Below are 12,744 nucleotides of genomic sequence, written 5' to 3'. Positions count from 1 at the left end.
AGGTAGCTGGCAGAGCGGTACACGTCCTCACACCTCCAGAAGGCTGTGGCCGGGGAACAGGCCGCAGACTGTTGTGTGTGTGTCTGCATCTGCGCTCAGCAGAGCCGCTCACCCCTCCCGTCCCTGACAGGAAGGTGACTCAGGCTCTGTCTGGGCAGTCGGGGGCTGGGCCTCCCCAGGGCAGCATCTAGGCCCTTGGGAAACTTCATCTATTGTGAAACTCGGAGAGGAAAAGACAGTTGGTCACAACAGTCTCTTCTTCATCAGCCCCTTCCTGGACAGAACCATCCAGGAATGAGCCCAGAGCGAGTCCTGCGAGTCCTGCCCCCCGGAGCGCGCACCTGTTGCTAGAAGCACAACCGGGCAGGTGTGAGCGGGCGACGCGCTGGCCGGGCGCTGCAGGGAGTCTCAAGGGGGCTGACCCGGTCCCCTCCTCGGCCCCAGAAGGGGCGGGCACCCACCTCGGTCACGATGGTGGACAGGTAGACGTCCCGGCTGAACTCCCAGCCGTCCAGGCAGCTCTCCTGCTCCAGCTGCTCCAGGTCCACGTCGCGCCCCGGCTCCAGCCCGAGCGCCGAGAAGTTGGCGATGGCGGCGAGCCGGTAGCGGCGGCAGCTGTGGGGCACCATGCGTCCGTCCTGCAGCCGCAGCGGGACACTGTGGTTGCGCCACGCGCTGCTCAGGTTCGCGGCGTCCGGCACCCGGCAGCGGTGCTCGGGGGTCCCGGCCAGGAACACGACTGACATGCCATTGAAGCCGTTGGGGACGATGCTGGCGCTGAGCAGGAAGAAGATGAGGCGCTGGAAGGGCCCCCACTCGCCCAGGAGGGCGATCACCTCGTCGTAGTCCCGCATCTTCCCGCCGCCCTCCGCAGCTTGCAACTGGGGTGGTAAGAGCTCGCGGGACAGAGTCTTGGGGCCGGGGCGTCCCCCGAGGGTGTCAGCACGTTCCGGGGCTCAGGCGGGCTGCAGGGTTGGGGCGCGCTGCCGGAGCCGTTCCCGGGAAACGGGCAGCGGGGTTGGAACGTTCCCAGGAGCTCGGAGCAAAGCTTGCTGCCACCGCGGGACCACACCCCCATGCCAGGCCGGGCGCGGGGGCGGGCGCGGCGGCCGGGGCGGGGCTCTGTGCCGGCTCCGCCCTGTGCTCCGCGCCCGGTGCGCCCAGCTCCGCACCCACCGGGCTTCCAGCCGGCTCCGCCGCCCGCGTGCGCGGGAGGGAGCGCTCCGCTTTGGAGACCCGGGCTGTCCCCGGCCACCCCGGAGCGCGGACCTCCCGGACCTGTGCCCTAGTGGGAGGGCGGGAGAAGGGAGCAGCCGAGGCCGAGGTGCAAGGTCCCTGCGAGGTCGCCCCAGCCCTGGCCCGGGGCAGGTTCCCTCCGCGGTCCCTTCCGATCCGGAGTCGGAGTTCAGGCGGCCACACGCGGGACACGGACGCGCGAGTCAGTGGAGTCGGTTCCGGGAAACCTCTGCGGGCGGCAGGGTGACAGGGGCGCGCGCTCTGCCGGCGCCCGGCTCAAGTGGCCACAGCGGCCGACAGCGAGCGCGCTCCGCACGCGGCCCGGGAGGGCTCGAGTCAACCAGGGCCGGCGGCGCCGGGGAGGCGGCCTCAGGACAGCCAGGAGCCTCCCGCTGAACGGGGGAGACAGGCCAGGGCCTGGAGGGGACGAGCAAGGTCACAGCGCGTCAGGGACAGGCCCAGACCGAGGGGAGGGGCAGGGGCTGCCGGTTCTCCCGGGACCGTCCCGAGGTCCTCCTGGGGCCTCCAGAGAAGATGCCAACCCCGAGCCTGCCTGTTGCAGGAGCAGTCACGGGGGCGCCGCTGTCGTGCCCGGTTCTGGTTCTGATCCTCTCGCTCGCCTCAGGGCCACGGGGCCTTTTATCAGGGCGGGTTGCCGAGGCTGCTCTCCCTGCGAGGGCTTCTGTTCGCAGAAGGGCCGCCCCCAGTCCGGGAACGGAGGGACGGGGGAGGGGACGGGGAGGAGGAGGGAGAGAGGGAGGGGGAAGGGGAGGAGAACACGCGGGTTGGCGCTCAGATCCAGCGGGAACCACGCCTCGCCCCACTCCCAGCCCGCTCTTTTTGATCATAGGGTGCCCAGACCTAAGGTCCTTCTTCTGCGGTGCCAGCCGGCCTGGGGCTGGAGCCCGAGTCCTGGTCCATGAGCAGACGAAATTGACAGGCTGAAGAGCCCACCTCTCTGGAGGTTTTGCCCGAGTATGTTTGCTTCTCTAGACCCCGATTAAGAGGCCAAGGGACATTTCTTTTCTTGGGGGCGGGGGAGCGGGACAGAGTCTCACCAGTGCCGTGGTGTCAGCCTAGCTCACAGCAACTTCAAACTCCTGGGCTCAAGCGATCCTCCTGCCTCAGCCTCCCAAGGAGCTGGGAATACAGGCATGCGCCACCATGCCCCGCTAATTTTTTCTATATATATTTTTAGCTGTCCAGATCATTTGTTTCTATTTTTAGTAGAGATGGGGTCTTGCTCTTGCTCAGGCTGGTCTCGAACTCCTGACCTCGAGCGATCCTTCCACCTCGGCCTCCCAGAGTGCTAGGATTACAGGTGTGAGCCACCTCGCCCCGCCGTAGTTGATAATTTTAATCATGTACTGCAAAACGTTGTCTAGTTCAGGTGACATTTTTCGGCTAGCCAGCATTTCTCTATGGATGACACAGTGCGTAGACTCGCAGCCAAAAGGGACCTCCTTGACCCAAGTAGTGAAACCACAAAGCCCCCAGTCATGGCAGCTGCTCTGTCCGTGCATAAACCGACACAAAATGACCAATTCAGTTTTCCTGAATTGTCTCACCAGGACATCTGAGCACTCGCTTACTCCTGCCCACTAGGTCAAGGTAGCGTGATGTCACCAATACGGTGGACCACCATGATGTCCCGTGGAATACTGAGACAACAAACATCACTAGGTACTTTGCTGTGACAGAGAGAAGGAGAATTAACATAACCAGGGCGAGAGATTGAGTACGTGCTGCTTTTATTCCCACATCAGAGCAAACAGGTTTTGCTCCTCCTTACGGAAGGACATTGAGAAGAAAATCTTTGATGTTGGCACTAATCTCCGCAATTCTACCCAGGGTGTGGTTTCACTTCTGACTTAGTGAATCAGTCAGAAAGGTGGGGTAAGCGTCAGGGGCTTCCCTTTAGCACTTCCACCCACAGTGGCTCTTACTAGGACAGGGAGTAAAATGGTAGGGTCCCACCAGCTGCTAGAACTAGTGTGTCTCAGTTACCTACTTAGGGACCAGGGAGCCAGGAGAGCGTGCCGTCTTCAGACTCATTGGATCTGTTTGCGTGAGAACTCTGCTTGTCATCTGGCTTTCACGAGCCCTCCATTTAACTGGGGGACCATGCTAGAGTTTCCACCCCCCAGCACTGATCCCAGCTCACACGCTGCACCCAACCGCCCTTGAAGGTCTGGCTCCTTTCCCTCCTCCCGGCCAGACTTACTCGGGTAGAAGACCAGAGATTGCTCACGGGGAAAGATTGGGGAAATAATCTCATGTGTCCTTCGGGCAGCATTGGAAGATTCTTCCATGAAGAGACTGGGCCTTCCCGTAAATCAATAGGCTCTGCGCCTGAGAACTGGCCTTGATCTGGGAAATTCATGAAGAAATACTATTTTTCACTGTGGCAGCTGTCATCTGCCTTCTCACGAGCTCTTGACTTGGGGGGTGCTGCTGTTGCCATTGTTACAGTCAAGTATCACCTGATCATCTGCCGATGTAGGAGGAAGACCATGGTCTATTAGCCACTGCCACAGACAGACCCTGTGGGTCCAAGCATGCTGGTTGCCACTTTGGTTTTGTGGTCACGACATCCACCCTGCCTCTGCTGCTTAAGTGTCACCATGCAGCCGCTGCAACCCCAGAATCCTACCATGCACACCGACACTAGGGACTCCTCACCCTGACATTCTGTGTTGCCGTAGGGAGGGGAGTATCCTCTGACCTTCCTCGGCAGACAGTCTGAGGCAGGTTCTCTGGTCTTGCGTGATAACTGCGATCCAACTTTCTCGTCCTCCTGAGCCTTCTGCCTCCTTCGACAGACACTCTGCCAAGGAAGTTCTGGCATCTTTAGCTCATTCCTGAAGGCTATAATGGTGTGTCGGGTTTCAAAGATGATGGTTTTATGTTTCCTTGCGTGGATGGTAATCCCTGAATAATGAGAGTGCTTCCAGATTAATAAACACTCATACATGTTGCCCCCGTTTCTGCCGGAATGTAGGTCCTGTAATTTTCCAACGCTCGTGCTGTTTCCTTGCAAATCAGGTAGTGCTGTTCCCCACTCAGGCCGTGCCGACACCTGACCCAGTCCTTGGTCTGGAGGCAGTGAGGGGAGGTCGGGAGGAGCTTTAGGAGAGTAAGCATCGTCTTTGGGGCCACTTGCCTTAGGAGGAGTCTTAGCCGGGATTCCAAGAAAGGAGAGTCTCTCCTACAGCAAGGGGAAGATAGCCGCTTTTGCCAGCCTTGAAGGTTTAGGGGAGTCAGAATTCTTACAATAATCTACCCAAGTGTTCCCATGCTGTGTTCCAGGGTTCCACACAATTCCTATCAGGGCCATGACTTCATCACGGGAAACCCAGCAAGGCTGTGCTTACAGCCTTTTCTGTGGCCTTCCTGCCCTCACGGTCCAACACGGGGCCCTCCTACCCTCACGGTCCAACACGGGGCCCTCCTACCCTCACGGTCCAACACGGGGCCCTCCTACCCTCACGGTCCAACACGGGGCCCTCCTACCCTCACGGTCCAACACGGGGCCCTCCTACCCTCAGTCCAACACGGGGCCCTCCTACCCTCACGGTCCAACGCGGGGCCCTCCTACCCTCACGGTCCAACGCGGGGCCCTCCTACCCTCAGTCCAACACGGGGCCCTCCTACCCTCACGGTCCAACGCGGGGCCCTCCTACCCTCAGTCCAACACGGGGCCCTCCTACCCTCAGTCCAACACGGGGCCCTCCTACCCTCACGGTCCAACGCAGGGCCCTCCTACCCTCACGGTCCAACACGGGGCCCTCCTACCCTCAGTCCAACACGGGGCCCTCCTACCCTCACGGTCCAACGCGGGGCCCTCCTACCCTCACGGTCCAACTCGGGGCCCTCCTACCCTCAGTCCAACACGGGGCCCTCCTACCCTCACGGTCCAACGCGGGGCCCTCCTACCCTCAGTCCAACACGGGGCCCTCCTACCCTCACGGTCCAACGCGGGGCCCTCCTACCCTCAGTCCAACACGGGGCCCTCCTACCCTCACGGTCCAACACGGGGCCCTCCTACCCTCACGGTCCAACACGGGGCCCTCCTACCCTCACGGTCCAACACGGGGCCCTCCTACCCTCAGTCCAACACGGGGCCCTCCTACCCTCACGGTCCAACGCGGGGCCCTCCTACCCTCAGTCCAACACGGGGCCCTCCTACCCTCAGTCCAACACGGGGCCCTCCTACCCTCACGGTCCAACGCGGGGCCCTCCTACCCTCACGGTCCAACACGGGGCCCTCCTACCCTCAGTCCAACACGGGGCCCTCCTACCCTCACGGTCCAACGCGGGGCCCTCCTACCCTCAGTCCAACACGGGGCCCTCCTACCCTCAGTCCAACACGGGGCCCTCCTACCCTCACGGTCCAACACGGGGCCCTCCTACCCTCACTCCAACACGGGGCCCTCCTACCCTCACGGTCCAACGTGGGGCCCTCCTACCCTCACTCCAACGTGGGGCCCTCCTACCCTCAGTCCAACACGGGGCCCTCCTACCCTCACGGTCCAACGCGGGGCCCTCCTACCCTCACGGTCCAACACGGGGCCCTCCTATCCTCAGTCCAACACGGGGCCCTCCTACCCTCACGGTCCAACGCGGGGCCCTCCTACCCTCAGTCCAACACGGGGCCCTCCTACCCTCACGGTCCAACGCGGGGCCCTCCTACCCTCAGTCCAACACGGGGCCCTCCTACCCTCAGTCCAACACGGGGCCCTCCTACCCTCACGGTCCAACGCGGGGCCCTCCTACCCTCACGGTCCAACGCGGGGCCCTCCTACCCTCAGTCCAACACGGGGCCCTCCTACCCTCACGGTCCAACGCGGGGCCCTCCTACCCTCAGTCCAACGCGGGGCCCTCCTACCCTCACGGTCCAACGCGGGGCCCTCCTACCCTCACGGTCCAACACGGGGCCCTCCTACCCTCAGTCCAACACGGGGCCCTCCTACCCTCACGGTCCAACGCGGGGCCCTCCTACCCTCAGTCCAACACGGGGCCCTCCTACCCTCAGTCCAACACGGGGCCCTCCTACCCTCACGGTCCAACGCGGGGCCCTCCTACCCTCAGTCCAACACGGGGCCCTCCTACCCTCAGTCCAACACGGGGCCCTCCTACCCTCACGGTCCAACGCGGGGCCCTCCTACCCTCACGGTCCAACGCGGGGCCCTCCTACCCTCAGTCCAACACGGGGCCCTCCTACCCTCACGGTCCAACACGGGGCCCTCCTACCCTCACGGTCCAACACGGGGCCCTCCTACCCTCAGTCCAACACGGGGCCCTCCTACCCTCAGTCCAACACGGGGCCCTCCTACCCTCACGGTCCAACGCGGGGCCCTCCTACCCTCACGGTCCAACGCGGGGCCCTCCTACCCTCAGTCCAACACGGGGCCCTCCTACCCTCACGGTCCAACGCGGGGCCCTCCTACCCTCAGTCCAACACGGGGCCCTCCTACCCTCACGGTCCAACGCGGGGCCCTCCTACCCTCAGTCCAACACGGGGCCCTCCTACCCTCAGTCCAACACGGGGCCCTCCTACCCTCACGGTCCAACGCGGGGCCCTCCTACCCTCACGGTCCAACACGGGGCCCTCCTACCCTCAGTCCAACACGGGGCCCTCCTACCCTCACGGTCCAACGCGGGGCCCTCCTACCCTCGGTCCAACGCGGGGCCCTCCTACCCTCACGGTCCAACACGGGGCCCTCCTACCCTCACGGTCCAACACGGGGCCCTCCTACCCTCAGTCCAACACGGGGCCCTCCTACCCTCACGGTCCAACGCGGGGCCCTCCTACCCTCAGTCCAACACGGGGCCCTCCTACCCTCAGTCCAACACGGGGCCCTCCTACCCTCACGGTCCAACGCGGGGCCCTCCTACCCTCAGTCCAACACGGGGCCCTACTACCCTCAGTCCAACACGGGGCCCTCCTACCCTCACGGTCCAACGCGGGGCCCTCCTACCCTCACGGTCCAACACGGGGCCCTCCTACCCTCAGTCCAACACGGGGCCCTCCTACCCTCACGGTCCAACACGGGGCCCTCCTACCCTCACGGTCCAACACGGGGCCCTCCTACCCTCAGTCCAACACGGGGCCCTCCTACCCTCACGGTCCAACGCGGGGCCCTCCTACCCTCAGTCCAACACGGGGCCCTCCTACCCTCAGTCCAACACGGGGCCCTCCTACCCTCACGGTCCAACACGGGGCCCTCCTACCCTCACGGTCCAACACGGGGCCCTCCTACCCTCACGGTCCAACACGGGGCCCTCCTACCCTCACGGTCCAACACGGGGCCCTCCTACCCTCACGGTCCAATACGGGACTTGATTTCCTGTGCCATCTGCCTCGTGGCCACAGGGAATAAAGGTCTCTTTCAAGCTGCCGTGGAGGCCTCTGGGCTTTCACAGTGGGCCTAGATTTGACAGTGGGCTGACCTGAGCCTGTCATTTTCTTTGTTTGGGGCTTCTAAGCAATTCACAAAAGCCAGTCAATTTTACAATCCTTATAGTCACCATTGTTCTCATGTGTTCTGCAAACCACAATGAGGCTTTCTCATCCTTGCCACTGTCACAATTTTGGGCAAGAAGTTTTTTGTTGTGGGGGACTATGCTGTGGATTTCAGTGTGTTTAGCAGCATCTCTGGCCTCTGCCCCCTGGACTCCAGCAGCACACTGCGCTAGCTGTGACAATAACAAATATCTCCAGATAATGCTAAACGTCTGCTAGGGGTAAAATTGCCGCTGGCTGAAAAATCACTGAAACAAACCAATGCTTCACCTTCCAGTTGGATCTCATTCTAACCCACCGCGCAGGGGAATGTTGGTCGGCGGTGCCACTTGCCGGGGGTTTTACCAGCCCTTTGCCGGCAGCTGTGGGGTCCTGGTCTCTGTTTGAAAGGTGAGTGATCCAGCGCTAGGTCCCTTCCCTGCAGGTCTGCTTTCCACTCCTGCGAGCAGCTCTTCTAGCCGGGGTTCCCTCCTGGAGACAGAGCCCGATCAAGGGTCTGTGTGTCTGTGAGTTATTTGGGAATGGATCTAAAGGGACAGTAGTCAGGGCCCGGGACGAAGGGAAGCCAATCGAAGTGCAGACAGAGGCTCAGACCGTAGACGCCTGTCTGCCCTCCCTGCCCTCTCTGCCGACATCATGCTCCAGTTCCCGCTCAGATTAACTTTGGGCAAAGTGGTTGGAATGTATCTGGCTCAGAACGATGACATACCAAACCTGGCTAAAAGGCTTGAAGAAATTAAAAAGGACGTGAGCACTAAGGACAAACTCCGTGGCCCATGAGACCGACTCCGGCACTGCCTTCTGGGAACGCTGATGCTCCTGCCCTTGAGGCCTCCTTCACCATCCGAACCCTGACCTCTCCAGCATCCTCACCTCTTCCCACACCCTCCTTCCAGCTGCTTGGGAGATTCCAAGACTGGAATTTTGGTGCTAAATTAGTAAACATGACCTTTAATTAGTAGTCTCTCCCTTGTTCTTCGGGATTTCTACTACCTTTTTTTTTTTTTTTTTGAGACAGAGTCTCACTCTGTTGCCCAGGCTACAGTGAGTGCCATGGCGTCAGCCTCGCTCACAGCAACATCAAACTCCTGGGCTCAAGCGATCCTCCTGCCTCAGCCTCCCGAGTAGCTGGGACTACAGGCATGTGCCACCGTGCCCGGCTAATTTTTTCTATATATGTATTTTTAGTTGGCCAGATAATTTCTTTCTATTTTTTTGGTAGAGACGGGGGTCTCACTCTTGCTCAGGCTGGTCTCAAACTTCTGACCTTGAGTGATCCTCCTGCCTTGGCCTCCCAGAGTGCTAGGATTACAGGCGTGAGCCATCCACTACCTTTTGTTAAAAGAAGAATTCATGTTTTGTATAGCTGCTCAGATACAAATAATGCTGATTTCACAGTTTAACAATTAAAATAGGTGCTTGCTAAACATTTGGTACTAAATCATGTTGTTTCAAAATAACTAAGTTAATATATAGAATCCAAAAAAAAAAGACAGAGAGAGAGAGAGAAGAGTGTGGCATCAGGTTGTTTACTGCTGTGAGAAATTGGAGGACTGGGTCTCAGAAATGCCTGTCTAAGTTAGAATCAGGGACTGGAGATGCGTATTTGGGAGTGGTCTTGGCTGCGGAGTTCCCGAGGCCCTGGGCATGGGTGGGGTTCCCGGGGCAGCGCCAGTCGGGGCTCCGGGTTGCAAGCAGGCTCCCAGACCGACAGCAAAGCTGGACACCGCAGGGATGCACAGAAGTCTGCCATGGAGACGCTGCGGGGGCTGGGACGTAGAGCACAGCCCTAACAGGACAGTTTGCTGAGGACTCGCCCATAGGGGAGGCGGCAGCCCTTGGCTGGGCCAGGGTGGCCCTGTTCACTGTCCTCTCCAACCACGTCCGGTGGGGCTGAGGTGAGGGCACAGGAGGGTGGAGCTCTGGTGACCGGCGGCTCTCGAGGATGAGCGTCGGGAGCGGAGGAGCCAGGCCAGGAGGAGGCTGGTGGCTCAGCGGCAGGCAGGGCGGGCACAGAAGCACCTGAGGAGGCTGGGCACCCTGGAGGAGGACGGGGCCGCGAAGTCGGAGTCTTCCCCTTTGGGGGCGATGAGGCAGCTCGGCCATCAGAGAGAGCCCTGGGGGCGGGGAGGGGCCGCTCCAGGCTGTCTCCCAGCAGTTCCGGAACCACTGAGGCAGTGAGGTGAGCAGGGCGGTGGCCCACTGAGCCAGGATCATGAGGGCAGGAGCAGTGGGTGGCACAGTGGGGGGGGGGGGGGCCATCCACGCCAGAGCTGGTGATCAGGCGCTGTGAGCACCGGCCCTGTCCACAATCAGATCCAAAGCTTCAGGGTCACCTTGAAGGGGGTCAGCCCAGCTCCCACTGTCCCATGTCCCGCGGAGGGTGGGGGCCCAGCCTGTGTGAGAAGTCGGCAGGTCTGAGCCTGCGCTCGGGGCCACTCCGGGGACCTCGCCAAGCAGAGACAAGTCAGCAGTCGGCACCCTTCAGGAGCGGCCCGGTCAGAGTCCCCAGAGTGGTGGCAGGGCCAGCGAGCCTCTCCCGGGAAGCGGGGACGTGCCCTTGCCCTTGGGCTTGGCTAAGGACCATGTGAGCTCATCTATAAAATGGGGATAATAACCAAACTCTTTTTTCCGGCAGATATGAGGATTAAAGAAGAATAATATCAGTCCACTGAGCGCTTGCAGATGAAGGCCTGGGACACGTCACAGTTAGCTCCTCCTGTAGCTGTTATCCAACTCCCTTCCCGTCCTCTGAGGCTGCGGCTGTGCTCCGGCTTCGAGAGCAGCTGGGGTCCCCCACTGCAGCCTCGGTCAGGGAAGGAGCTGGCGCCTGTCAGGGGGGGCGTCAGCCTCTGAGCTTGGCTCGCAGGGAAGCTGGACCCACCCAAGGGCTGGCGACTGGGGCTTCTGGAATGGCGAGGCTGAGGCCGACCCCAGACCCCGCAGGGACCAGTGAGGCCTCTGCTGGGCTTTCCAGTCTCTGCCTTCCAGCCACAAATGGGTCCATGTCAGACACTAGCAAAGCTAGTCCGGTTTCCGTGGGGACCTAAGCAGAGTTTCCCAGGTGTGGCAGGAGGGCATGGGACACTGCTTGCTAGTAGAGAGACCCTTTGAGGAGTCCCACCTCCATTCAGAGGTGCTGAGGGAACAGTTAGAAACACGGAAGACCGTGTGGGAAAATGATAAACCAGGAAGCCACCCAGGACTGTGAAGAGCAAGGCAGGGGCTGACCTGGGGTTCCAGGACAAGAAGCTGTCACCCTGGGTAAGAACGAGTTGTCCGGGACGGCAGTGGAGAGCACATAGCTGGACAGGAGGACCCGGGGGGGAGGGGAGGCCAGGTGCTCCCTGGTGCTCCCCAGGTGGGCCCGAGGGACTCTCGGGGTCCACAGCCCGGGCTCCTGGGCATCACGGTGCGGGTCACAACCCGCCCCCCATCCAACTCCCAGCGGTGAGCCTGGGGCTAGGCCACTGCACCCCTGCAGGGGCGGGGTCCTTGGCCCAGAAGGCAGGGCTGGCCGGGAGCAGCCATCTGGGCTCCTCCTACCCTCACCCCTGCCTCTGGCTCTCAGGGAGGAAGGTGGGGAATAACAAAGCTCACTCAGAGAACCAGGAGGTAGCACTCGGCTGTTTTTTTCCAGCCTCCTGGGAGGGTCTAGGAAGGCTGCAAGAGTCTCGGCAGAGCCCGGGGCAGGGCTGTGAGCAGAGGTCAGCGGGGCCTGTACCCCACGGGGCCTTGCGAGGCAGGATTTGGAATTTAGACTTTGTCCTAAGGCAGTGAGAAGCGAAGCCTTAGTAGACAGGAGTGACACAGAATTGTATTTTAAAAATCTCCCTCTGCTGTCGGTGGAGAAAGGATTAAGGGGCCAGACAGGAGACAGGGAGGCCAGGTGGAAGCTATTACACTACCCAGGCCGGAGACGGCGGGGCCTGGATCGGGGCTGGAGCTTCGCAGGCAGAGGAGGGTGGAAGGCTCGTTAGGAATTAGGGATGAAGGCAGTCGTGCCTGTTAACTGGTCTCGCGGCTTCCACCTTTGCCCCTTGGGGTCCACTCTCCATGCAGCAGCCAGAGTCATCTGGTTAAAGCATGATTCCAGGTCATGCCACCCCTCCGGCTTCCCGTCTCAACGTAAAAGCCAAAGTCCTCACCATGGCTGCAGCAAACAGCCTGTTGCACGGCAACAGTGACAACACCGTGCGGCCATGACACGACCCGTGCTTGACTCCACATACCAAGGTGCTCTGCAGTCAGATCCTTAAACAACACCTGCAGCACAGGGATCACAGAGATGCCCATCTCACCTCCCCAGTGGTCACGAGTCTCGGCAAGAAAGTCTGAGGTGTGACCAGCTGTACGTTTTACCCTAAAAGCTCACTATATACAGAATGCTTTCTGGAGGGCAGGTGCAGGGACCCACCGTCGCACAGCCACCAGAGGTACTGCCAGAGACGTCACTTCTGTTCGTAAGTCCCTGTCAAATGTCTCTTTCTGAGAAACTGGATTTGTCAGCTAATCTCCTCGGGCTCTCGGCTCTCTCAGCCTTTGGGGTGGGCTTGCGTTGGCTGCTCACCGCAGAACAACGGCCTACAAGGTCAGCCTCCCCACCCCACAGCTCTCTGACGCACCTGCTACTAATAGCCACCTTACACAACGACAGCCACTTTTGCCGTTCTTAGAACACAGCGCACACGGCTGCCTAGCCCGGGGCCTTTGTATTTGCCGTTCCCTCTGCCTGGAATGCAATTCCCAGCTACCTGCACGGATGCTCTCCTGCCACCTCAGGAGAGCTCACGCGTTACCTTACCTGTAAGGGCTTTCCAGATTCCGTATACGCAAGCATGCCTTATTCTCTACTGTAACACCGTCTTTATTTCCTTGAGAGCACTGCTTATGGTCTGTACTTATTCCATGTTTGTTTGAAATGTTTTCCTGGTGTGCAGCACAATGCCTGGTACACAGTAGGTGCTTAGTAAATATTTAGT

General features: G+C 60.6%; 1 protein-coding gene across 3 annotated transcripts in view; it reads right to left on the bottom strand.

Moving 5' to 3' along the window:
* Positions 1–1,059, bottom strand: part of LOC138392868 (solute carrier family 22 member 4) — a 40,956-nt gene extending 39,897 nt beyond the window's left edge. For 2 of the 3 annotated variants that reach the window (XM_069483596.1, XM_069483598.1), the window contains exon 1: positions 462–947. In XM_069483596.1, the coding sequence (XP_069339697.1) occupies positions 462–854 (393 nt within the window). In that variant the 5' untranslated portion in view covers positions 855–947. Of the gene's footprint in view, positions 1–461 lie in introns of all 3 variants that reach the window. The other variant, XM_069483597.1, reaches the window with a different exon arrangement.
* Positions 1,060–12,744: the final 11,685 nt, after the last annotated feature.

Source organism: Eulemur rufifrons, chromosome 10 (assembly GCF_041146395.1).
Source record: "Eulemur rufifrons isolate Redbay chromosome 10, OSU_ERuf_1, whole genome shotgun sequence".
Classification (NCBI taxonomy): Eukaryota; Metazoa; Chordata; class Mammalia; order Primates; family Lemuridae; genus Eulemur; species Eulemur rufifrons.
This window is presented reverse-complemented; position numbering and strand designations above follow the sequence as displayed.